The sequence below is a fragment of the Panthera tigris genome, chromosome C1 (genome assembly GCF_018350195.1).
Source record: "Panthera tigris isolate Pti1 chromosome C1, P.tigris_Pti1_mat1.1, whole genome shotgun sequence".
NCBI classification, from domain to species: Eukaryota; Metazoa; Chordata; class Mammalia; order Carnivora; family Felidae; genus Panthera; species Panthera tigris.
In genome coordinates this window covers 33,943,363-33,958,380 of record NC_056667.1, presented here as the reverse complement: position 1 = coordinate 33,958,380, position 15,018 = coordinate 33,943,363, and the positions used below count along the sequence as shown (strand labels likewise).

The following is a 15,018-nucleotide window of genomic DNA, read 5'->3' as shown; positions in this document are numbered from 1 at the left end:
CCAAGTCTACAGGGCTCAGGAACTTCTAGACCCGTACAGGGGTCTCTGCTTCTTCCTGTCCTGAGGGATCCTCAGCAAATCCCTCTAGGGAGTCTCTGCAAGCCTTCCAGTTTCCTGGGAAACTCCCAGGGGGCTGCTTCAGAGTCCCAGAGAGGACCAGGCTTCCAGGCAGAGCAGCCAGAGAGTGAGTCCAATTTGGGGGAGAAACTGGGGCCACAGCCAAGCAGAGCAATGGGGCTGTCATTGCCAGTGCCCCGTCCCATCGCAGGCACCTCGTCCAGCTCTAGCTCCTCGGGTGTGCTCCATCTCGGGGCCAGCATGCTCCCGCCCACACGGTCGATGGGTACCACCACGATGTAGAACCACCTAGGCGGGCAGAGCGGGAATCAGGCCTGTCGTCACCCACGCGCCCGTCGCCAGTCCTGCCCCGCCCCCACCCATGGCCTCATCTGCACACCTGATGAGGGTGCTGTCCTGCACGTGGGGCATGGAGAGGGTGAAGCGACCGTCCTCTATGTAGGCGGAGGCAGGCAGTGGCTTGTGCGGCAGGAGGTCCGGGGCCGTGCGGATGGACACGAGGTGCTGCAGGCCCCCCGCGCTGCTGCCGCGGTTCATCAGCACAAATGAGTACTCCGTGTTCGGCTGCAGGTCTGCGATCAGCTTCCGCATGGAGTGCCCGTCCACCTCCACACTCTGCCCGTTGTACAGAATCTGTGGGGGAAAGGGACAGGCAGTGCGCTGGGGTGAGCCCCCCCACCCCCCACCCCCCACCCCCCACTGTGGGCCTACAGGGCACAGAGTGTGCATCCACCTGACCGGGAAACCGCGCCACAGACGCCCACACCTGGGACTGGCGTGACGCCCTGGGGCAGGCCGGCAAGTGTGCCGGGCTTGGCTGGCAGTAGCCCTCACCCACCTTGAAGGGTACCGTGGACTTGTAGGAATCAGGGACCTCCCAGCTGAGCAGCACAGAAGTTTTCATAGCAGCCGCCACACGGAAGTTCTTGGCGAACACTGTGGAACACAAGGAAGGGCGGGGAGTCAGCCGTGGCTGTGTAACCGGGGGCTGGGGCGAAGGGTTCCCTGCCAGGAAGAGATGCTGGCCAGGGCTGAGGGTCCGGAATGGCTGCGGAGGCCAGGTACCCCACTCCGAGCCAGCTTCAAATCCCATAGCTCGGCTCTCAGCCCAGACTCCTCTTCACAGGGAGGACTGAGCTGGGCAGATGCCACAGGACCCGTGGTCAGGATCTCCAGAGGTGCTGGTCAGTGACCAGATGTCAGTGGGATTCAGTCATGAGAAGCACGTGACCCCACGCCAGAGCACGGTGGAGCATGCTCACTAGAAGTCAGTGGGTCATGGCCCCAAGTGATCAGTGTCCCACACCCAAGGATGGTGATGCAGTCAAGAGATCAGTGGGTCAAGGTCACGAAAGATTGGAGTCACACAGCAGAGGTCAGTAGGTCAAGGAGAGCAGAGGTCAGGGGTCGCACACTGAGAATGTGGTGCCTGTTCGCTAGAGGTTAGTGGTCATGGTCATGAGAGATTGGAGGGTCACACAGCAGAGGCTGGTGGATCACAGTCGCCAGAGGTCAGTGGGTCAAGGAGAGCAGCCAGAGTTCCCCAGGCGCAGCCACATGCCCGCGGCACACACCTTGCTCCACGGGCATGGTCCGGGACTGGATGCTGGGGCTGAGTGGGCCGGCGCCTTTGCTGGTACGAGCGCGGACCTTGATGTCATAAGTGGTATCCGGCTTGAGGCCGGACAGTACCAGGTGGGTGTCAGCAGTGATGTTTTGTAGCTCCTGCTGGCTGTTGATGTCACGGTACACCACGGAGTAGTTGGTGATGCGCCCGTTCCTCTCCGCCAGCACTGGGGGGTCCCAGGTCAGCTCCGTGGTAGAGGTGGTCAGCCCTACCACACGCAGGTTTTGGGGGAAGCCGCTGGGTGCATCCTCAGGAGTGGTGATCTCCTTCTCGAATTCCTCTCCGGGGCCAGCCCGGTTCTTGGCAGCAAGCCAGAAAATGTAGGTGGCCCCCTTGTGCAGGCCGATGACTGTAAAGTGCTGGTCATCTTTGCCAAAATCCATGATAGTGGGCTCTGCCTCGTCGGCACGGCGGTACCGCAGTCGGTAGCCCAGCAGTTCGCCAGGCAGCTCCTTGGGAGGGTGCCATTGCAGCAGGGCGGTGTTCATGGCCGTGGCGCTGACCATCATGGTGGGCCGGCCTGGGACTGAACAACCACGCGCTGGGCTCTGGCGCTGCCCGCCCTGCCGCACCACCCTCGGCTCTGTCCCCGACCCCGCACTCACCTGCCCCGGTCGTCGCCACAATTTTGGGCTTGCTGCGGGCACCATCCCCCTTGGTGGTGTAGGCGGCGACAGTAATGGAGTAGGTGGTCTCTGGGGTCAGGCCGCTGATGGTGGTTTCCTAAGAAGGAGGAGGGGCCCAGTCTCATCACAGGGGAGCCAGGAGGCCAGCCCGTGCCAGCCACCTGAGGACCTTCACCGGCAGGGAGCCTCCGGGGCACACAGGGCCAGAGGTCCCGGGGTGTGGGATGCTGGGCGATGCCGGACTCTGCTGGATGCGGGGCAGGCAGGTGGGATGTGTGCCCAGGAGGACCCCACCTGTCCCAGGAGCTGCACGCCTGGAGCAGACAGCTCACCCTTCCTTTCAGATTAGAACAAAGGGCTACACTGTTCCTCCACTCCACTGCGCTGCGAGTGACCCCTCAGGAGGTCTGTGTACACATGACACACAGGGCACAGAGCTCCGCACGCACGGGGCACCTTGCATGACTCTTGGCACGCACATGCACGCAGCCTACAGCTTCTCTTGTAGGAGGGCAAAGGGCTACCATAGTGCACACGTGCACACACCACACCCACACCCACACCCACACCCACACCCACACCCACACCGACAAGCAAGGTGCAGCGGGCCAAGGTGCTGCCCTGCAGGACCCGGCCAGGACCCCATCTGGCCACATGTAGGAGTGGGCTCTGTGACTACCGAATGCCTTGCAAATACGTTGTGAGAAGGGAAGAAAGATGAGGGAAGGAAGATGAATAGGACAGGAAACACCCACCCCAGGGAACGTACTTCCCCATTGTCCCCAGTGATACCTAAGAAGTCAGCCAGGGCAGTGTCTCCCAGCCTTGGCAGGCCCTGCCTACATGCCCATCTCCAGCCAAGGCATCCTTTCCAGACATGCGGAGAAACACCACAGGAGGCCAAGCCACGCCACACGGGGAGAGTGGGAAGAAGGGAGGGGACCACCGTGCAGTGGGAACAGAGCTGTCACCACCAACCCTGGTGTCCCTCCAGCTCTGAGTGGTAGGTGGGGCCCCCGCAGCCACCACCAACCCCTCGCAGACACCCTCCTGCCCCGGCTGGAGGGTGTCCCAGGGCTGGGGCTCCAGAACGCACCAATGCCGGAACCAGCTCCCCAGGTTTCCCTCCCAGCCTGGGCCCAGGAGCAGGTGATTTTTCACTCCAGGGATCAATAAGGCCTAATGATCAGGATCGGATTTAACTCCATCCCTGTCTGGCCAGAGCAGGGGCCAGGCCCTGGTCGATCACAAACACTGGCCCGAAATTGCTGCTCGACAGGCAACAAGTAAGGATTAGAGGAAATGCCAATCGCTGCTCAGCTCGCCGCTTGAGTCTAAACACCAATTTTCTCTGGAGGTGGCTGGTGGCCTGTGGATCTCGGCGGCTCAGGCTGGGGGGAAAGGCGGGGGAGGGGAGTGTCCCATGAGCCCAACCTGACCCAGGTCTCGCCCGCGCTCGCACACCTGTTACTTACATAGTCCTCGGACTCCTCTGGCCGCCACTGACCGCGGGAGGGAGAGAAAGGGAGACAGGATGTGAAGGACTCTTGCTGGAGGGGGCCCGGCCCAGCAGGGCAGAGGGAGGGCAAGGGCCTCTGAAATGCCCATGGGGGTAGCACCCCAAAACCACTCCCCATCTGGAGATCCCAGCCCATGCCGTAAGCCAGGGCCGAGGAGGGGAGGGAGACTAGGAAGCACACAGACTGAAGAGGGAGGGCTCCTGGGCACAGGAGGGACCAGAGAGCGCCACCTATAGGTGCTTTGAGGGAGAGGCTGCCAGACAAGGGGTGAAGAAACCCACTCCTTTGGGAGCAGGGCGACTGTATCCGAAGGTCCTGGCCTGCGGCTGTTGTCATGGTATGATTATTCAGCGTCTCCTTTCACTCTCAGTTGGGAGACAGATTATACAGTTTTCCCAGGCAGGAGGGTGTCCCAGGAATAGCGAGAGCTATACTGGGGTAGGGCGATGGGGGCAGGCTGGCCAGCAAGATGACGGAAGTGTGAATGCCAAGCTTGGAGTCTAGGCCCTTCCCCATAGGCACAGGGGGAGCAGTCAGACCCCTATTCCTTCCTGAGGGTGCCTGAGATCTTATTATGGTAGCAAGGCATGGTTCAGGGCTGGCAATGTCGCTGTTTCTTGGTACGTTCTTCTTTAGGCCGTGATGCATGTAGGTGGAGGGACTGAGGTGTCCGCTCTGTGGTCTGGGGACACTGGAGGACTGAGGCTGGCTGGTGTCCAGCACAGCAAAGGGAGATGGCCCATGACATCTTCAGGCTAGAGCAACCAGAGGGTCCTCTGGCCCAACCACCCTTAAAGTGCTGGTCCAACCTCTGTCCACTGACTGCGGTCCCTCTTGTTCTGAGAAAATCTGTTGGAAAGGCCTTGCAAGGAGCATGGGACAGAATATGGCAGGAGGCCATCAACAGGTCCCTACTGGCCACGGACACTTTCAAAGGTATGGCTGGGCCCGCCTCTGCTCTAGGTTCCTTGTCTCGGAGCGGGGGTGGGGGGTGGGGGGGGTGGGGGGGGAGACTCTCGCTGTCCAAGCCAGGTCTGGGCAGAAAGGTCTTCACAACGCACCTCTCCCACGTTGGAGGCAGAGTGAGGGCAAAGAAGGAGAGACAAAGCAGATGAAGCACAACGGAGGGAGAGAAGACAGAAGGGAGCAGTGGGAAGGAGAGAGGAGAAGAGGGCGAGGCAGGCACAGGCAGTGAGAGGAGACACAGAGAGGGAGGAAAAACATCGAGTGAGAAACAGACAAACCCGACATGGAGACACACATAAAAGGAGACAGGTCTGGCTACACACTCGAGGGGGGCAGGACCCTCATGGTTTTTCCAGAACTGATGGGGACCCTGGGCTAAGCAGATGGTGATGTTGGGTGAAGACGGACAGGCTGTGGTGTCCCTGACAGGGTGGTCGGAGGACAGCTGGGCCCTGTGGCTGGGCTGGGGACCAGGCCCCTCCATCTTCAGTTGGCTTTCCTGGAGCTCGGGTTTACCCCCGTCATGATATGTTTGAAACCAGATGGACAGTGTCCCTCCTCCTGTAGCCCAGCTCCCTTCAAACCACTTGGAACCAGAAGGGGGCACCTGAAAGGGTGGCTCCAGAACCCCACTGGCTGCAGCTGTGCCGCTGGCCCTCTAGGATGGGAGGGGCTGGTGGGAGCCCATTCCGGGGATGTTTCTGGGTGGGTGTGTCTGTGGAGGCTCCAGGAGGAGTCCTCAACCTGCCCCAGGAATGCAGGCGGGTGCACATGTCCGCCTCCTCCACCCCCGTTCTCTCTCAGCACTGGGCAGGATGAGAGGAGGAAGAGGGCACCCTCTGGCCAGAGAAGAATTTGGCTTCAGAGTGCTAAGCTCAGCCGGAGGCAAGAAGGCCCCATCTGTCTGTGTGGGTGAGCCCACCCTGAGTACAGTAGGCAGAACATGGGGTCTGCACCTGCACTTCTGGGCCCAGCCCAGGTAGGGGTGAAAAGCTGGATGGGGAGGGCATGTGGGCTCTGAAGGGAATCTGGGCTCCTTCCCCCAGGGCTGCCTCAGTGCTGCCCACTGTAAACCCCCTCCCCAAGACCCTGATTCTGGATGGGGAGACCTCGAAAGCAGACCACACCACATGTTACGACTCTTCAGCAGAATCTTTTGGGAGGAAACTCGCCATAACAATTACAGCCCTTTCTAGGAGTTCAGAGTCCAGAGACTGGGTTTCTTACCCGAGCTCAGCCACCTATTTCCTGGGAAACTCTGGGCCATTCACATAACCTCCCAGTATCCCAGGTTCTTTACCTGAACAGCAAACCAGTGCTCAGAATACCCCAGGGACCTCACCCTAAGCTCACTGGTGAAACTGTTATCCCCTGGAGGACATTAGTGCACAGAGGAAGACAGGAGGCTGGCTGGCGGGCCCAGACCTTGAGCGTAAACACCAGGGGCCAAGCCATCCTCCTGAGGGCCAGGTGTAGAGCCACACCCAGCTGGACCATTCACAGAACTCTGCCATGGCCAAAGGCTGAGTTGGGGGAGATGACAGGAGGAGGGCTCTCCCTGCCCTGGCTGTGGGAGGAATGGCTGCCCAGCCCAGCACTGTTGAGGGGGGGAAGGCAAATCTCAAATCCCAGCCTAACTGACAGTGAATGTGCTTTCTGCAAAACACAAAGGAGGGCTTAGGGGGCTGAACCCCGGACAGGGGGTGACAATGGAAGCCGGGCTCTGTGCAGAGAGGGCTCCTCACTGCTAGTGCTGGTATCTGAGCCACAGAGGTGGCTGCCAGGCTGGGATGGTCACCGGGGCAGATGGGGCCGGCAGGGCCTGGGCTGGCGTAGGCAAGACGGAAGAGAGTGTTTCCTGGAACCCAGCCCTAACCTTCTGGTCTGAGCACCTCCCAAGCCTAATGCGGCAGGACACCTTGGTGTCTTAGTCCTGAGGGCAGGCAGGGGATGGGTCAAACCTGGGCTCCAAAGAGGTAGCAGAGCATGCTGGCCTCGTCCACCTTTCCACCCCACCGCCTTCCAGTGACACACCTGAGCCTCAGCCAGCATGACGTCCTGGATGATGGGTGGGCCACGGGGCTCGCCATTCTCCAGCCGCACGTAGGTGACCTGGTAGCCGCGGATCTGGCCATGCTGCTTGCTGGGGACGGGCAGCTTCCAAGAGACACGCACAGCAGTGGAGTTCAACGGTTCCACCTCCACCTTTCGCGGTGGCCCACTGGGCACTGGGGACCGGGAAGAGAAGAAAGTCAGGCCTGGTGGTACGGACCTTGGCTCGGGGGGGGGGGGGGCACAGCACATTCCAGGGCCTTGCCTTTGCACCCCACTGCTCCAGTAAAGGCCCTCACAGAGTTTTTGTAGACTGTCTGTCCCTGCTGAGGACACAGGAGGGGTCCCTTCACCTAGCACAAGGAAGCCCTGCCGACCCCCTGGGCCCAGAGCTATCTCACTTGGTGGGGAGGGCAGTGGTGAGGCACCAGGCCTTTGGTCATCCTAAGGTGGGCACAACCTGTCCCATCTCCTCCTGGCACCCACATCATGCCAACATCTGGCCAAGAGTGAGTCTTGCTGGTTCTACTCTGAGCGTCTCTTGGACCAGTCTTCCCAGTCTCCACCTCCCAGATCTTAGGTGGGACTGCTTCTTCCATCTTAGCCTTTTAAGGCTCCAGCTGCCTTGGAGACCGCTGCAAAGGCTGGGATTTGGTCATGGGCTATCCCACAAGCTCTGTTTCCCCACTCTGGGCTATTAAGCCCCCACCAGGAAGAGGAGTCCTTCCCGGCTTGTGTGAGGCAGAGGCCCTGGGGTGCGCGGTGGGTGGTGTCTGGGAGGGGTGCCTCCCCTCCCCCGCCCCTCCCCTCGGTGCCAGCGCCTACCGTCCTCGTCCGTGCGCACTAGCACCGGGCTGCTCTCCGGGCCGGGGCCCACGTCCGTGTGTGCCCGCACCCACACCCGGTACTCCGTCCACTTCTCCAGGCCCACCAGGTCCCAGCTGGAGTGCTCGCGACTGATGCTCTCCACCACATGCCGCCCTCGGTCCTCGCCGTCCACTGCCTCGTAGGCCACCGAGTACTGGGTGATAACGCCGTTGCGGCTGTCGGCTGGCGGCGGGACCCAACTTACCCGGACCGTGGTGGAGCCCGTGCTCACACAGGTCACCTTCTGGGGAGGGGCGGAGGGGGCTGGGGAAGACAAATGGGGGGAAGCAGGCAGATGGAGGGTGGGGGTCACGGACACAGTGACGAGTCACAGAGGATGGGAAACTCACCCAGGCCGGCTAGTCCCTGAGTACAGAATGGCTAACCCAGGGCCCCTCCTAGGCAGGCTGCCACCGCTGTTGCCAGACAGCCTGGCTCCCTCTGGACCACAGGCTCTGCCTGTGTACACACACACACACACACACACACACACACACACACACCGTGTGTCCCACATACACATATGGTGTCTTTCGCACATATGGGGCTTTAACAGCACCTCACACACACACAAGGTCTCTCCCACACATATGCTTTCTCTCACAAAACACACACAACTGCCAGATACACGAGCGTGGGCCGGGACTCCCTGACCCCTTGCCCCCATCACACACACAACCACATATGGAGAACTCTAGCTGCTGTGCCCACAGCTCTTGTCAGGACCAGCAGCCCCAGTGGCTCTTCTGGCACAAGGTAGCTGTGGCCTGTGCCTTCTTGGACAGGGTGCCGGAGCCACAAGCAACCACAGAGACTGGAGGCCAGATGGGAAAGAGGCCAACGGCCTTGACTGATTTGGAGAAAGTGTGCCCTATGGAGGTGCTCGCACTCAACCAGTTCCTTGGAGTTAGGACACGGGGCTGTGCCTCCCTTATTCCCAGTGACATTTCTAGACCTTGTTCCCACTGAGGAACCTAGTGCCACAGCATGGTTTCCTCACCGTCCAGAGTTCTGCTCCCACCCCTTGCCTGGGTGACTTTGGGAGTCCCCCTCCCGAGCCCCCAAGCCCCTCATCTCCAGGGCTTTCTCCTCCCTGGCACGGCTGTGGCCGTGCCCTTGATACTGCCAAGGCTCAGAATGGCCCTATCCCCCAAACCGTGGCCTCCGACATCCCCTTGCAGACCTTCCCCCTCCCCCAGCTTAGCTGCTCAAGGTCCCCAGCACTGTACTGGCTCTTCAGCGCCCCCAGGGACCTCCGCCCATTGACCTACCATCCTTTACCACCCTCAATACTGAGCTTAGACCCGGAGGTCCCACACCTCACCGCTCTTACATTCCCCTTCAACTCTCTCACCTACTTCTCTTCCCATGCTCTTGCCCGGCCTGTGCCAAGCCCTGGATGGATCCAACCCCTCTGCCCTCTTCCAGGCAGCCCTGGGACAGGTAGGTCACCTGCCCTGGAAGGCCGGCATCCTATGAGCACGTCCCCAGTGGCTTCACCCGGGCCCTGCATGCTGCCTGTGGCCTCTGTCCTCTGCCAGGCTTGATTCACCGCTGTACACAGCATGCTTTCAACCTCCTCCACGCTCTAACCTTCAGCTCTCAGCACACAATTGTCTCCCACCTTGCAGAGAAGACTGAAGCCTCCCACCAGCAGCTCCCTCCATCTCTTGCTACCAAACCCACCCAACAATTGTAATCTCACTGAGCCGCCCTTGTTTCCCACACGGAGAGAGGTACGCCCTCCTGTCCAAGGCAGATCTCTCCCATCCATGCTCTGCCCCCTTCCCCAACCTCCTGAGCTTCCAAAATCCTTCTCTTTCCCAAATTTTTGACTTTTCTGAACAGACTCATTCCTAGTAATGCTTAAATATGCTCAAAATCCTATCTTAAAAGACAAAACCCACACCGAGGACCACAACCCTCCTCTCCAGCTGCAGTGGTCCCTCCCTCCAGCTAAAGTCCTCACAGTCCTCAACCCAGTGGACACTCCAGTGTTCCTCTGGCTCTGGTCAAGCATCTGGTCTGCTTCTTCCAACCTCTAAGATGCTCCCCTCTCCTTAATTTCCTGCCATCTCTGGTCATCCTCCTCAGGGTCCCCCACCTCTAGCCCAACATCACCACTGACACGGCATAAGGCATCTCGGGCTGTGGTGCCTGCTTAGGTCCCACTTCCTACACTCTTCCCAGGTCCATACCTCAGAAGCAAGGAATCTGCCTGAAACTTCCCTTTCCCTCAGCACCCCAAACCCAATCCATCACCAAGTCCCAGCCAGCTGGCATCCCAGGAAGCTCTCCAATCCACCACCACCTTATCTGAGCTGCCACCTTTTGCACAGACTACCACACAGCCCCCTACCTGGCCTTAGGCATCCTGCCGGGCTGTCCTGTGCACTCTTGCACAGCGGCCAGTCAGCCCTCCCACCTGTCCTCTGAACCTGAAGCCAGCTGCCATGGTCTGGTGGCTGCTCCAGCCACACTGGCCCCCTGCTCACCACTCACCACTTTAGGGCCTTTGCACCTGCTGACCCTCTGCCTAAGGCCTGTGTCACCCAAGGAAGCCCCTTTGGCCCTTCAGACCAGATGAAGCTCCCATCCCATCATCTGTCTCTTCCACAGCACTTAACACAAACATAATTAAGAGCTCATTTGGGTAACTGCAGGTTTAACATCTATCTGCCCCACTAGACCAGGATCCCCCCAAGGTGGAGGCCACGTCAGGGTCACTGCCAGCCCCGCACCGTGCACGGGCGCAGCAGGAGCACAGCAGGTGCTCGCAGGATGGATCCATGAACGCCAGGTCCCACATAGCTGCCCGACATCACTGGCACATTCACACACAGCCCCGTGTCACATGGACCGCCTCGCAGACGCTGCCGTGTCTAGGGTGAGCACCTGTGCTGCCTCAATGCCATGATCCTCTCCAGCCATACATCTGTGGCCCCCATTATCACACAGACCCTCATGGCCACTCCATCACAGGGCACGCCAGACACTCGTTGGACACACATGCAGGTGCTGTACAGTCAGGCGGTCAGACGGAGTCACACGCAGGCAGGAACACGGTAACACACAAAGCCACAAAGTGTAGTACAAATGGCCTCACAGACAGACCCACACGTGGAAGGTCACGTGGTCTTAAGGCAGGCACGTGGACACTCTCAGTCACAAAGTCTCATGCTCACAGATGTGTCCCTACATGCGGTTGGCCCGGTGTGATGACACAGCTCACACATCTTTCTCATGGTGGGGGGCACGGGGCAGGGAATGTAGGTGATGGGGGAGATGAGATGTGGGGACATGGAAAGGGAGGACAGCTGCCAAAGCGGGGGCGTGTCTGAGACTGGGCAAGCGTGGCCGTCCCACCAGTGGGAATGGCCTAGTCAGCCAGTGTGGCCAGCGCAGACAGGCTGGGGGTAGGGGGGGTGGGGGGGGAAGAGGATGAGTCACAGACACAGAACTTACCTGGGTGGTCGTGGGGGTGGCCTGGGAGAGGGAGGGGCGGGAGCGGGTGGGGTGTGGGGAGCAGCGCGGGCAGCAACCGCCCGGACGCAGACCAGTGGGAACTTACCTGTCCCTCTCTCGGGGTCCAGACCTGGAGCCCAGACAAGGGTCCAGTCCAGGGCCTGGCAGACCTGACCACCACCCCTGGTCAAGGGAGAAGGGTGTGTATGTCTGTGTCCCTCCCAGCTACAGCAGGCAGTAGCCTCAGAAGACACTTACTGGACTGCGCTGTGCGGGCCTCAATGGTGGGGGTGAAGACGCCCACCCCCATCTCGGAACGGGCGGCCAGCTGGAAGTGGTACAGTGTGTCAGGCTTCAGGTCCTCTAGAGTGTAGGAGGAGGTGGGGTCGAAGGTCACCTTGTGCTGGAAGAGCAGGGAGCACTCACTGACTGCTCTGACCTCAAAGGTCACTCAGAGGCTGTTCCCCAACACGGGCTGCAGCTGACCCCTGCGGACCCACCGTGGCTCCAGGGCTGGCTCCACGTCACATGGCCACCTGGACCATATAAGGGACTCGGCCCAGCCCATGCCACGGACACCGCACAGACTACAGGGCCACGAACACCTGGGACACGTGGCTCCAGTGGGGAACTTTAGGGCTCCGCCAGTGCCGTGTAAGCCACAGAACCCAAGAAACCCACGGACAGACCCAAGGACAGACTCTGCCCCCAGCAAAGGGGCAACAAAGACTATGGAACCTTATCAGCCATGTGAGCCCCAGAGCCCCAAGGAGAACCCTGGGGGCTGCGTCCGTACAACCACAAAATCCAGAAAGCCTGCCTGGGTGAGCCCACCACAGACTCTAAGGGATCAGGAGGAGCCCCCCTCCTTTCTCCTGTCCCCGCTGGGTACTCACCTGCTGGCCTTCATCCTCCGCGGCCCAGTACACCAGCTCATACTTGATGATCCGTTCCTGCGGGGGCAGCAGCCACGAGAGCTGGATCCTGGTGTCCGACTCTGCCTCCGCCTGGAAGTCCGCCGGCTGGGCAGGCACTGCAACGCCCCAGGCCAGGCGCCGTGAACCTCACCGATCCCCTCGAGGGCAGGGGAAGACACCCTCGCACCCATGTCCTGCATCCCAAGTGACCACGCGTGTGTGGAATATAGGCCCCCAAGCCCACGGCCTGACAGAAGAGGCCTCGCCACAGCCTTGCCCACCCCAGCTCTGCTGTGGCCACCCAGCCAGCACGCTGCCCGCACTTACCTCCCTGCTGCGTCTTGACCTGGATGGTGGGGCTGGGTGGGCCGTCACCCACGGCAGTGAAGGCCAGCACGCGCAGGCTGTAGGTGATGCCAGGCAGCAGGCTGCCCACGGTGGTGAGGAGCCCGGCATCTGTGTTGTGCTTGTGCCAGGCGCTCAGGGGGCGGCGGGAATCGGGAGTGTAGTAGACGCGGTACCCTCGCACCAGGCCGTTGGGCTCCTCGGGCGGCTCCCACTGCACCAGCATGGTGCTGGCGCTCAGCATGCGTGCCTGCACACGGCGCGGGGGGCTGGAGGGCGCCTGCTCCCCTGTGCGTGCCCGCACTGCCTCGCTGGGTGGTCCTCGTCCGATGCTGTTCACCGCCAGCACGCGGAAGGCATATTCTGAGAAAGGGCTGAGGCCACCAATGCTGTAGCGGGTGGTGGCCACGCCATCCACCTCCTGGAAGGGGCCCTCCGCACCTGCTGCACGGTACTGGATGCCGTAGTAGGACACGGGCTCTGAGTTCCCAGAGTCCCAGGTGAGGGTGACGCTGGTGGCAGTTGTCTCTGTCACCACAAGGTCAATTGGAGGCTTCGGCAGAGCTGGGAAGAAAGTGAGAGGCTCAGGATGGCCTGAGGTCATGACTCCGGGAGCCAAGCCTGCCTTTGATGTTATCCAACCAGAATGTGGTTGACCCCCAGAACCCACCTTGAAGAACAGCTTGAAAAGTTCAAGGTGACCTCTAAGGGCACCTAGCAGGGGATGGTGACCACACCTGTCAGGGCCTCCAGGGACCTTTGGTAATCTAGTATCTACCCACGTTACTTCGAGAACTCACTAGATCCTCACCTAACAACCTAAGACGCAGAGGTGGCATGGCCTGACCAGGTCCCATGCACACAGGCTGGGAGGCTGAGGTCTGCCTCTGGGGCTTGCCTGCGCTCCCTGTGGGCACCTACGCGTGACTGGGGCTGGTGTTGGGGAGAGACACGCCTAAGGGAAAGGTCTGGATTTTAGAAAGTGTTGGGGCTTTGGGCCCCACACACCTGTGGCTTGGCTCAAACTGAAGGTAGAAAAGCCCCAGATCCACAGCCGACCATTTAACAAATAATTATCAAAAGCCTACTAAGTGCTGGGCACTGCGCTGGGGCTGAGGACACAGGTCACACAGCCGTACCCCTGCCCTTGCGGAGTTTACACTCTAGGGTGAGTGGGAAGCACTGCGTCCATACTCATGATTCCAGTGCACACAAGGACAGCAGACAGCAGGGTGCTGAGCTGGGGACATCCACGAGGGCCTCACAGGGCTGAGACCTGGACTGGGGGAGAACCAGCATAGTGAGGGCTGGGTGAGCGCCCGGCAGAACTGAGTAGTGCCAGCAGAGCTGGGTGAGGGGAGTGAGGATCCCGGTGTTTACCCTAAAAGCAACAGGAAGCCACTGGAAGGCTGTTTTCTTAAAAGAGAGTGGTGAGAACCTGCTTCACATCTTCAAAAGATCACTTCAGTTGCCGAATGGAGGACGGCTCTGAGGGAGGAACGGAGGCAGGGAGCCTGGAGGAGTGTGCATATGCATGCCTATCCCAGGGAGCTGGTGGAGAGCCCACGCCCCCTTGGCCACTATTTCACCATATCCTTCCTGCCAGGGGGTTGGTAAACCTGAGGGTCTGGTGCCATGTAGTGGCTAGGGGGTCATACTGTAGCATCAGACTATAGCATCAGACCCCCAAGGGTTCAAGTCTCTGCTCTGTCATTTCCTCCCATGTGACCCTGCATCTCTGTTCCCTCACTTGTAAAACAGGAAGAGGGCCTACCTCCCAGCATAATACAAATGAAACAAAGTACTCTGTGCTTACCAGTGCGGTATCTGCCCACGGGAACTCAGTATCTGTTTGCTATTACTAACACTATGAATGACAGAAACTCCTCTCTCCACCAGTGAGGGCCAGGAGACCCCAGGAGAGGGCGATGACCCCTAGACCTCATCCATCCCCACAACAGCCATCCTCACCAGCTACGGGTGCTGGGACCTCCTGTCACCCTGTGTGACAGGGCGGGCCGCAGGCCACGGCAGGCATGCATGTGGCACTCACCTTTCACTGTGACCTGGGCTGTGGCTTCGATCATGCCCAGGGAGGAGATGGCCACGCAGGTGTAGTTGGCGGAGCGCACGACATTGCTGAGCTCCAGCACGTTGCGGCCAACAGGCATCTCATCCTCCTTGGTGAGCTCCTCAGCCCCCATCATCCACTTCACGTAGGGCATAGGTGCGCCCACCGCAACGCAAGTCAGGTTCACGCTGCCACCTGGCATCACCTCTTGGCTGCTGGGAGGGATGGAGAAACGAGGAGCCACACGGCGCACTGTGGGAGGAGGGAGAGAGGTACTCACGGGCCGGGCAGGACACTCCGGAGGATGGAAGGGCAGGGGCCCCTCATCCAGGAAGCCCCGCTTGCCAGAGTCAAACCCACCTCAGAGACAGGTGGGGTAGAGTCCCTGGGCCCCAGCTTACCACCTCCCACCACCCCACTTTTGGGCTAGAAGTAACCCCCACACTCAGACCGGAACATAAGAGATTCCGCAACCAAGCTCCCA

General features: G+C 60.3%; 1 protein-coding gene across 7 annotated transcripts in view; it reads right to left on the bottom strand.

The window, feature by feature from the left end:
- Positions 1–15,018, bottom strand: part of PTPRF (protein tyrosine phosphatase receptor type F) — an 88,053-nt gene that overhangs the window by 17,188 nt on the left and 55,847 nt on the right. For 4 of the 7 annotated variants that reach the window (XM_042996871.1, XM_042996865.1, XM_042996866.1 and 1 more), the window contains 12 exons: positions 14,517–14,786; positions 12,446–13,027; positions 12,098–12,234; positions 11,460–11,604; positions 7,695–8,000; positions 6,852–7,045; positions 3,807–3,833; positions 2,311–2,428; positions 1,653–2,231; positions 917–1,014; positions 458–711; positions 273–366 (listed from right to left, as the gene is read on the bottom strand). In XM_042996871.1, the coding sequence (XP_042852805.1) occupies positions 273–366; positions 458–711; positions 917–1,014; positions 1,653–2,231; positions 2,311–2,428; positions 3,807–3,833; positions 6,852–7,045; positions 7,695–8,000; positions 11,460–11,604; positions 12,098–12,234; positions 12,446–13,027; positions 14,517–14,786 (2,804 nt within the window). The remainder of the gene's footprint in view (positions 1–272; positions 367–457; positions 712–916; positions 1,015–1,652; positions 2,232–2,310; positions 2,429–3,806; positions 3,834–6,851; positions 7,046–7,694; positions 8,001–11,459; positions 11,605–12,097; positions 12,235–12,445; positions 13,028–14,516; positions 14,787–15,018) is intronic. The other 3 variants (XM_042996869.1, XM_042996867.1, XM_042996870.1) reach the window with 3 other exon arrangements.